Here is an 11,760-nt window from a genome sequence, read left to right on the forward strand (position 1 = left end):
ATAGTATTATTACTGGAAGTTGCCATATTATTTATTGTTATTATTTATTAGTTTAAATATTATGCAGTTTAATTATTGTAAAGTTGTTTAAAAAGTCACTTTAACGTGTCAGTGGATAGAGATTGTTAACGTTAACAGAAAGTGTAGTTGGTTTACAAAAAATATTTACTATATATTAATTTTCTAAGACATGTTCAGTGCAATACAGCTTTTGACAAGCACCTCTGGATATTATACTAAGTCTAAATTAAATGCCTCTTTGAATGGTTGAAAATATGTTGTCAAAATTTTAGTTTGCTTTTTGCAAAATTTGTTCAATAAAAAGGTTCTATATTTTGACTGCAACTGTCATGCAATGTGATTCCTTCTCTTCATTAGTGCCACCCCCTTGAAAACTATTACTTTATGGGGCCATGCAAACCTGTATTAATACTTGTGTGCTCATTAACTCTTTAGGGGATAATTTTTTTTGTTGTTTCTTTTCTCCTGGGGCTGAATATTTTTCCAAAAACTAACTTTTTTAAATAAGAACACAAAGCAATTGTTTAACATATCAAATCAGCAAAAAATATTAACTTTTGACAAATGTTACTGTCTTGCATGTTATATGAGCCCTGCATACTATATGATTTCACATACATATCACATACATGTTACACAGCAAAGTCCGGCAAAGTATGATATCACTCAAAGCAGCCAATCACATGCATTGCCACATTGTACTGCTTACATTATATATTGCACTGGTGTTTCCTTTTCAATTGTCTGTTGCTTCACTTTCTCACATATATTGTTAGTGTGTACTGTAGAGAGACAAGTCACCCGTTTGACATCGTGCCGTGCCACTGCCACCAAGTTTTCCGCCTGCATGAAAACCGGATTGTCATCTCTTTTCAACTTCAGCCTGTCTGGCTTCAACTGTGAAGGCCTGTGTCTCCTGTTCACCCTCACTGTGCCACAAGCTCCAATTCCTCTGCTCTGTAGCTCCATGAACAATTCTGGTTATGTATAAAAATTGTCCATATACACAACATGACCCAAATGTTCATAGCCCTGAAGCAGCTCCGGCACAACCTGACTTGTCAAGGGACAGTTTTATCTTTGAAAGAAATACTTTCCTGTATATGTAATTACTTTCAAGCAGAAACCAGTGTTTGCTTCTGCCAGTACAAAATCCTTTATGCCATACTTTGTGGGCTTGTCTGGCATATATTGGCAGAAATAAAGCGTCTCTTTTTATTTCATCATAGATTCATGCGCAGACAAATCACGGCCAGGCTGATAAAATTGTTTATATGTTGGTTCCACAATGTCAAGCAGGGACTTTATACATGGGGTTATAGCCTGGCTCACCCCTTGGGATTTGCTTCTAGTTATCACAGAAGTGAATAAAACTTTGCAGCAGCACATACCTATTACGCGGCATAACCTGTCCAAAGCCACAAGGGGACAAAGCACATTTGGACCCATGCTCCCTGAAGTTATATCACCTGTCTAGTCCCATCTCTATTTGTAATGCCACAAAGCCCTTCATCTCGTCTTTTGTTATGGGTTTCCACATTGAAAAACGAGAATGTGGTGCAAAGCGCAGTCCGCGATTCAAAAAATTGCTGCTGCATACCTCATCTGACAGTAGCTGAAAAGCAGCATCAGGAAAGAGCAGCCTGAAGTAATCCAGCGACTGGTAATCCTCCCACATGAACCTGGTGTCCGATCAGCTGATGCCAATTCCTCACTCTCTTGCTCGATCTCCTGATCACTGTCAACAAAATAAGATTCTTAAAAATCAGAGTCTGACTTGGCGATAATGCGCAGAACATCGTCTGCTGAGTATTTTCTTTTCTGCACTTGCTTCACTCCCTTGTGAGATGTCGATGCTATCTTGCCTTTGTTTACATTTCGTAACTCGTGCATACGCAAGGATTAGATGCCGAGTCAATGAGTCTAACATTCCTCCAAGCAGAGAGGGAATGCTTGTGACGTAACAGCTGATTGTCACCCTCTACCCCTGGATGTCGACATGCGCCCTCAACCCCTCCTGTCGACTAAAGTCGACATCCGCCCTTAGAGTTAAAATATTTTTTTATACAATGCACAGTTTTCATGACAGTGGAATAGGTTATCCTTAGCCAGTCTACTGCAGTAATTGCAGTGGAAAATGTGGTTAACATCCACTCATACAAGGGAAAAAAATACAGATGAATACCGTGAAACCGGTATAATTTTGAAAAATACCGTGATATAGAATTTTGGTCATACCGCCCAGCACTAGTTATAGTACTAATGACAAAATTTTGACATTAAATGTATAATGTGTGAAGACTGAAGTCCAAATATCAAATAAACACTTTCACAAAAGGTACACGTATAAAAAAACAAGTGTGCCTTTTTTCAAGAATACAGTATAACCGAAGAAAAAGAAATTGGGTTAGGGTACGATGCTGACATGACCGCTTGGGTGGTGCAGCAGTAAGAACTGCTTACTCATAATCAAGAGGTTGCGGTTTCGATTCCGGTCGCTTCCCAGAATTATCTCTTTGAATAGTGAGCTGCTCTTATTGTTACTATTATATAATAAATACATACATTTGATTGGAGCCTGTAACAGCTGGCGTAAATTTATGGTACTTGGAAAGGTTAGCGTTTTTTTTTTTTTCAGTTTTATTCTCTGTCATGTTCACGCTCCCCCCCGATCTGCACTGCTAGTTTTCAAGTAAAGATGTGCTATAACAGAGGTGAACTCAGATGAGGATGAGGGCTCTGTATCTGAGAAAGAGAACAGAAGCCCTCCCTGAAAGAAACGTCCACTCATTCTTAAGAACAGCGCAGCTACACCAGGCGTGAAAGTGAAAGATGGCACTGTTTGGATGCAGCAACATGTTGGCTGTCATCCTGCCAGTCAGTCACCACACGCATATCCTTCAACAAAACAGCAGGGCTTACAGAGCTCGCTAAGGTATCGTGCAAAGTTCAGTTTACGAGAAACATTTACATGTTTGATCAACATGGGAGTGGAGAGTCACTCGCATACTGAAGTGTCTATAGCTGCAGGTGGAAGCTGCTGTTACATTTTTCGTAACTGATCTTTTCCTGAATAAGGAGTGACATTGCAGATGTACTTTGTTAGCATACCGCTCTACAGTCTACTTGTGACTTTATGCTGTCGGAAGATAAGTAAATAAATATAGTTAAACAACATTCAAAGTGGCATTTATATAAATAACATATAAATGCTTTTCATTTATCCCATTTTCATGGGAAAGCAGGCTGCTTGCTGCTTGTGCTGATCAACACATTTACAAAACAAAAGATGCTAACGGAGAGGTGCGAAGGAATTTAAGGTGGCCCAGGATTACGAGTTTTTTTCATAGGCTTCAGGAATTCTCCTGTTTAAAAAAAAAAAAAAAGCTTATCAACAAAAATGTTTAGCTTACTTAGAGGACATACATGGCAGGTGAAATCTGAGCCTACAGTTTGGAAGTTAAATAGCTAAAATAAAAGAATAAATTTCATTATGTGAATAACCTGTTTTATTAATCAAATCCATATAGAGCTTTATTAACTTCATACAGTTTTCTATTTCTTTTTTTTGCTTTGTATTTATGTATTTATTTTAAACAAGTACAGTTGGTCAAAAAGGTACAGATGTGCAGGTTTGAATAAAATAACAAGTGCTCCAGAGAAAGAACGAGGAACTGTATTGATAATTTGAACTAAAGAGAACATTTCTCACCACCATTTAAATTTTCAGTGAATGGTTATTTATAGAACAGTTTGCCTCTTTGTGAAAAGCCAAATTTTATCAGAGAATTTCCTTTAACACATTTTATAGAACTGTCCAAAGTATAGGACTGACTTCTAGGTCACGTTTTATATTAAACTGAAAGGTTGTTTGTACATCCATCCATTTAAACCTGATTTTTTAGTACCGTACCACAGTAGTTCTAATGTATTTTGAATCTTGTAGATTCACTTGGATGTACTTGTCAACCAAATAAATAATACTTGACATATTTTCTTATTGCTGGTTTAATGGACCTCCCTAATGTAAAATAATAAATACAAAAGATTGTAAAAGATTCTGTTGGATACAAGGCTTTGATGTCAGTGTTTTTTGTTGACTGCAAACTGGTCATTGCAGAGAATGGGGAATCCGAAGGAATGGATTTGATCCATTAATGGCAGGCTCATTCATAACTCATGCATAGTTTTGCAGTGTATGCATCATATAAAATTTCTCTTAATTCTAGTTTGTCATATAAAATGCCTTTTTATATGAAGTTGTAGGCATTAATAGTGTTTTCAATACTGTTTCTTGCATATTTTTTGCCCATTACACAAATGCCATCTATAGTTGTTTTTCTTTTACTTTCTAATCTTTTACAGTGGTAAAAACAATGGTTCTATAATTTTAATATAAGACACAAATAAACAGAATGTCAAGAGTTGTGTTTTTCTTTCTTGACCAGGTCTGATTCCATCAAGTATCCGTGCATTTAGCTAATTAAAGAAAAATGAAAAGAAAATGCTAAACTCTGTTGCCAAGAAACAGAAATGCCTTCAGGGCAGTCTGAGATGAACAACCCCATCTCATCTGTCATTCATTACTATAGATAATATGCCACAAAGCATATTAAATATAGTCACTAGTGCTACCACGGATCAGTCTGCCAAGTATCCCTTTATTTTAAGCAGGCTGATTCTGAATCACTGCAGTCACAAAGTAGTTTAGATTTTCCTTGCGCCAAAGGTTTAAAAAAGTTATATGTATAAATACAGATAAATAAAATACTAAACATCACTCTTATTTGTGTCTGTCTTTGTGCATGTTTGTTTTAGTGTAAAATATTTTCTTTTAGGTTCTACCAGTTAAACTACTTTGTTACTAATTTTCTTTTAATTTGAAAGATCAGTTTACTGTAATCTTTGTAGACCTGGTTAAAATGTGATCATTCATCCATTTGTATGCTGATGTCCTCTTGGAAAAAGTCATGGGAGGTCAGAACAACAGCAGTAGTAACAGTGGAGGACTCAGGCCTGGGTGCAGTACGAGTCCATTGCTTGCCAGGCACACATTCTTATTTATACAAGGACAATTGTAGTCACCAATGGACCTAGCAGAATGTCTGTGAAGTGTAGGTGGAAAAACCAAGTCTTTTTGCAAGTAATGGTGGAATGCTCTAGCAGGAGTCTAGTTTCCTATGTACTGAAACAATTGTCTTGTTAACCATTATAGAATGTTTACAATCTTAGGCAATAAGCACACTACAATTTTGAGTTGGTGAGCATGTCAGGCTTGAACGACTACAGTTATGGTCTTACATTTGTCAGGTTAAACAACTAAGACTTGAAGATTACATGACTGCCTTAAGACTTTTCAGCATAGTTTTAACTTTCCTAAGTATTGTGAGCCTGGCACATTTTGACAGCCAATTAATATGTTGTCTGACCACACCAGTAGGAATGTCCTTTCAGTTTGGTGAGTTCAGCTGCAGTCTTCGACTAAATGGTAAATGGCAGGCTAAGTATGAAAAACATAAGACAGACATGCCCTTCTTTTGTATCCCACTTTATTTTTGTAGCTATATTATGTACATTGTACTTCCGGCTGAGCAATGTTTGGTTGTCAGCTTTTGCACACATAACAGTCCATGTCTACAACTTAAGTCAAAATAAAAGTCGTTGATTTTGCCGAGATGAGTCACAAATAACAGCAACTACGACTGAGTGTGACGTGTAGTCTGTAGTGCTGCCCTGATTTTAAATAAATAATTGCACCCTGTGTAGGTGCAGGCTTCAAGCAGGTATCAGGGTGCGTAAGTGTGTTTCGCTCTATGGTTATTGGAGGCATTGGCTGGCCATGCCGCATATATGTGCAAAGACAGGCACATCTGTCAGGTGCTGCGGTGGAAGCTTCTCCTCATACCTGCAGACAGTTAGACAGCAGATATAAAAAGAGCCGGCATGGGTCATAGGGGAAGAGAGAACAGAAGAAGGAACAAGACAGAAGAGAAATGGCATCGGAGGTTAAAGGAGAAAGAATCGAGAACATAAAAGTGAAGACCTGTGAGAGCAGGCTCAGGCAGGGCGAGCCGACCAGATAGGGAGGAAAGACAGCACGATCATGAGCCCTGTGAAGGAGTGTAGATTTTGGACTCTAGGGGCTGGTTCACCCCACTAATCATTTGGGTGGTGTGGGGCGGGCATAGCGGGAGACCTCCCCAGGGAGGTATGACTTGCGGGTGTGTGAAGGATGACGGGAAGATGGCCGACCCCAAGCAGTCTGGCAGGACCAATTGGAGGCAGCCAAGACGGGGATCAGGTACTGAAGGCGCAGCTGCTGAGTCCCTGCCTGCTGTGCAAGTAATGGGTGAGCTGGGGAGACGAAGAAAGAGATGAGTTGGGATCATCCTGTAGTAAAAAGAACATTAAGAATCTGATGACTGTGTGTTTTTAACCTCTGGTTGTAATGGATTTATTGATTATAACTTTTTAATCTGCACCAGTGCCTTCATTTTATTGGATTATTTATTTATTATGGATTACACACTGCACTATGAAAACTGTTGTTTTGGACTTGGTTGTTAATAAAAGCACCTGTTCACTTATACTCCTTCCCCTTGCCCCTTGCTTTGTGTATTGTGTCCTCATTCGCTGGCTCATCCTGGTCGTAACCATTGACGGTGTCGGGTTCATGAGGCTCCCAAACAAGAGTGGGAGCGTGAAACCGACCTGCACCGTCACATTGAGTTACTGGGGATGTTACACCCACAACTTATTCTCATAGGCATGTTTGGCAACTGCCCATGACTTGTTAAGTTTATACAAAATAAAGGCTATAACAGTATCTAGAAACGTCTTGTACTGTGATGCTGGCTTTATGAGCATTGATAATACTGAGTGAGAATGATGATTTTTCTTTGGTTCTTCAAATGTGAGTGATTTTCATTTATGGTTGTCATCAGCATTGGAACAATATGAGGGTAAGTTGTTAGATTAGACAACAAAAGCATGAAATTCTTGCATTTAAGATTGAAAGAAACTGAAACCAATCAGAAGTGGTCTGTAATAGAAACATTTTAATGCTAAACCCATAGATCTGTCCAATCATTGTACAGTATTAATCTATGCAGAAACTCAGTTTAGGCTTTAAACATTCATAGAGAAACATCTCTTTATATTTTTTATGATCTTTTATGCAGGTTGAAGAAACAACTAGAGAGAGAGAGGAGCGACTGAAAGGTTGGACATCATTCCTTGAAAGTGACGTTAAAGAATCTAGTACAGATAGTTCCCATACGTCTAAAGTAGAAACCCCGGCTGCACCCATGAAAAGTGAAGAATTACCTAGCAACAAGAAGGATCCATCATTATTAAAAGGTTCAGATCTGGACAATGGTAACAAAGAAGAAAAAGCACAAGGAAATGGTGAAAATATTTTGTTAACACATGGTGCAGATTCTACAGATAGCAGTCTGGCTGGGAGTGATGATGAACCAGATGAGGAAACATCTTAAGACCTAAAGGAATATTTAAGAAGGATTATTAGTACTTGACTTGAAGAAAAAGGTGATAGAAATGTCTTAAGGAGATTGTTGTTCTTAATTTAATATTGCAAAGCAATGGACTGCTAAACTAGGAAAACCGTTGCAGTAAAAGTGAAGCCTAAAGTAAGCTGCGGAACAGAAATGAACTTCTCTGTTTCTGTGGATGTTATTTCTTTTGCTGTTAATGAGCAAATTGATCATTGTAGTTAACATTGTAATGTTATCAATTGGAGTTTGAGTTGTATTTTATACATTTCTAAAAGTGTCAGTGGGAATTGAAATATATTTCCTGTGTCTAAGGAGGCTATTGAAAAGACCACATCAGTCTTTCTTTTTGATCATTGGTAAGTATCATAAACTAGAAGTCAAAGAAACTATTTTCTTTTTGAATTAACCTGATTCAACAAAGTTTTGAGTATATAGTTATACTATTTAATTTTTTTTTTGTTGTTTTAATATGTCTATTATAAATCTACATGCTGGGTTATATCAAAAAATGGAACATAAATGAATAACTTCTAACATCACTTCTAGGTCATGTTTGACAAAGGCTTAGTAAATAATACATCATGAAATACCATAGTGTTTTCTAACTTTTATGGTAGCTATTAAAAACTTAGCCAGTACTTGAATTAATTTTTTTTCCATTGTTAGATTATTTTCACAGTGTTGTAACAGTGCATTAGATTTACAAAATGCTTTATATATCTAATGTTTTGCATATTTTAAAAATTTGTGCTCAACAAATTAGCTAGACCAGTATAGTGGTGCAGTTCTTAGAGCTGTTGCTTCACAGTGTTAGGTGACTGGCTTCAAATCCCCTCTTGGACATTATTTATGTCAAATGTACATGTTATCCTCATGTGTACATTGTTTTTCCCTGGGTATTTCAATTTCCTTTTCATATGCTTAAAGGTGCATAATACATTAATTGCCCTACAATTTTCAGATTTGAGCGAGTATATGAGAGCATATCCTTATGCTGTACATGTACCCTGTCCTTGATCGTCTCCTGAATTGTTTGTGATGCTTCTTTGCATAGGTTTTAGTGGTGGTGATGCTAAGATGCACACACATAGTCGCAGGTTTGAGTCAATATATATACCAGTCATATGTAGTTTATTTATGTTGTGAGCACATTTTTGCTTAACACTCATGCATTGGGTTTATGTGCACACAGGTAATTGGATTCATGTGAATAACCTGATGAGGGCAGAAACCTGGTTTCTTAATAATCCATGTTTACATGTGCAAGTAATCCTCTGGAGTTCTGCTCTGGAAAAAAATTGCAAAGTAATTGAACTGCCCAAAAAGAGTTAAATGTCATTCTTGGCCACTGTGAATCCGAAAATAAGCTTGATGCCTGTGATAATGCACAGACCACAAAATCCCTTAACAGTAACCTGGTTATGGGTTTACCTCTTGCAATCAGGTTTTTCAGAGACCAATAACCCAATTTCTTTCATCAGAATAAGCAGTTTGCAGTGTCTTGAATTTATTCCTCTTTCCAGAGTTGTATTTTTCAGTGCTTGAATTCTTTTCCTCCATATTGCTAGTAGTGCAGTGGCAACATTTTTGCACTAGGTCAGAGTTGCATGGCTCGAGGCGTTTTTTTTCTCTTCTCTAATGTAACCAACACTTCCTGAACAGTGTTTACTGCATAACACCAATATGGTTCTATGCTTGTAAAATTACATGTATGTGGAGTGGATATTTTTAAATGAAAATCTATACTGATATTTTCAGAAGAGCACAATAAGAATTTTTTGGCAGCAACAATTACAACTTTTGTTGGATAAATCAATCTTGCATCCTTGAGAGTGACAGAATAGTTGACTGCCTTGAATGAGAAAGTATTTCAAGACTTGAAGACCATGATTATCATTTATAAAGTCCAAGTTTTATATGGATCACTTCAGACAGTCTCTTCATTTAATAAAAAAGCAGTTCATTTATGCAATTAGATAATTAAATTGTGATAGTAGCATTTTTTATTTTTAAAATTATTAGTTCTTTCTTATTAGATCTTTGAAGCTCCTAATATACAGTTTCTTCTTCCTGCAACCCAAAGATCTGCATGGTAGGGTTAAATGATGCTTTGGCCCTGTATGAGTGCATGTGAGGGCAGGCATAAGTGCACCCTGAAATGTACTGGTGTCCCATCCTAGGCATATCCATACCCTACACCTGATGCAGCTGAGATAGGCTGGATTATGCTTGTTTCATTATGAGTGGATTTTATTGAAAGTGAAATATAGGGATAAATAAACACACATATGAATGAGCATAATAAATGTTGAAAGTCAATAGTTGCAGATAACAAATAAGCAGGAGAACAAGGGTTGGTATTTTTTTTAATCAATACATTTTTCACCTTTATATTCCAAGGTAACTGTTTCTTTATGTTGATATTCTGAAAGTGATCTTAAAACATTGAAAATTATTTAAAATTTTGTTTTTATTTTAACCAAGCTTTAATGTTAATATTTTCAGCTGCAGGAATGTGGCAGAATTCTGCATACTGTATATACTGTATGCATTGCACAGAGCTGCAGTGAGAAAGTTTTGCACAAGTTAGAATTGTCAGACACCGTAAAGGAGAGTCTTTCTACTGTGGTGGGAGATGCACCGAGATTTAAGGAGAGCCAGGATTTACCAGTATGGAACCAGACTACAGCATTATATTGCTGAATATGTATAAGCTCCAGATAATGATTTTTCAGGGTAAAAAGCTACTATTATCGTGGTATTAAAGAAAAAAAAACTCATACACACTTAATCTATTACAGGATTTCAAGGGGCTAGAGTTTATCCTGGCAGGAACCAGCCCTGTATAAGTTATGAATTCATTACAGATGCTTTGAGTATTTATTAGTAAAATACTAATATTGATACAAGATTTTAAAATTCTAATACCCTGAATTTTTTCCACTTATGTAGTGACATGTAAAGGATATGCAGAGAGTGAATGGCCAAATATCCATTTTTTATACACATAAAAAGATTGAGATAATCAACTATCAATTTTAGTATGTTAAAAAATTAACTATTAGCCCCCAAAATATGCAGTTTAAAGTGGAAAGAAGAATACAACTTAAGAATACTACTCGGGTACTTTTTTTTATGTGTCCTTGCTCATATACATTTTAATACTTTTTCAGATTCTGCTCAACACATCCATATTGTCAGTGTGAAAAGCAGTTATTGAAGCATTACTCAGTCAGACAGCCAGGAGTAATTTTAGAAAATGTCTTCCATCTTTGCATATTTCTTGCCAAGAAGGATTTTGACAAGTCTTTATAGCAAGTTACCTCAAGATTGTTTGGATTTGTCCACTGCACTTTTATGTCTTGTCACAGATTCATTCATTTTTAGAATTTAGTACCATGAGTTGAAACAGATGCAGAATAGACGTTTGCATTTATTGTCAAATTATTAAAATGTCTACCAATGGCACTAGTATATTTTTGTTGCCCATGATGTTCCACCAAGTAGTATTTATCTTCAATTATTGCTAATGGAACAACAGAATAAGGAATTTTAATTAGCATTGTGGATTTCACAAAATTGTTTTTTTTTTTTTTTTTTTAAATGTATACATATAGTACAGTGTTTTTCTCTTCTGTGGTTACTTCTGTTACTGCACATTTATGATGGCAAGTTTCAGATCTTTAACCAAAATCCAATATTAGACAAAAGGACATGCAAGTGAATGAATCACACACTTCTTTTACTTCTGTCATTTCTTGAAATACCAAAGTTATCCATCACCACTAGCACTGTATAACAACTGCACCCTAATAACTGATTGCACCATCTTTAGCTGAAGTTTCTTAAACTATAAGCTTACCGTAAGCTTTGAAGTCAGTCTTTCAAATCAGTGTGGAGGAATTTTAGCCTCCCAGATTCTCCTTGAAGAACTACTTTAAATTAGAAACACTGGTGAAGTGTCTGAGCATGAACTGGTACAGAGCACGTCTATTGGATTTAGGTTTGCACTTCAACTAGGGTAACCAAAACTTAAAATTTTGCCTTTTTCTAGGCATTTTTCTGTTGGCTTGCTTTTGAATTTTGGATTATTGTCTTCTGGTTTGACCTAATTACGGTAAAACCTCAGGTTGGTTTCTTTACTTATTGTAAGTCAAACTCCTCACGCTAACATCACTATGTTTGACTTTTGATTTGATATTCTTAATGTAGTGTGATGTGTTTG

At 36.5% G+C, this 11,760-nt stretch overlaps 1 protein-coding gene across 2 annotated transcripts in view; it reads left to right on the forward strand.

Annotated features, from left to right (window-relative positions):
- The window catches only part of htatsf1 (HIV-1 Tat specific factor 1), a 76,229-nt gene extending 68,379 nt beyond the window's left edge, over positions 1 to 7,850 (forward strand). For both annotated transcript variants that reach the window (XM_028815793.2, XM_028815795.2), the window contains exon 10: positions 7,203 to 7,850. In XM_028815793.2, the coding sequence (XP_028671626.2) occupies positions 7,203 to 7,517 (315 nt within the window). In that variant the 3' untranslated portion in view covers positions 7,518 to 7,850. The remainder of the gene's footprint in view (positions 1 to 7,202) is intronic.
- The last annotated feature ends 3,910 nt before the right edge of the window (positions 7,851 to 11,760 follow it).

The sequence above is a fragment of the Erpetoichthys calabaricus genome, chromosome 12 (genome assembly GCF_900747795.2).
Source record: "Erpetoichthys calabaricus chromosome 12, fErpCal1.3, whole genome shotgun sequence".
NCBI lineage: Eukaryota > Metazoa > Chordata > Cladistia > Polypteriformes > Polypteridae > Erpetoichthys > Erpetoichthys calabaricus.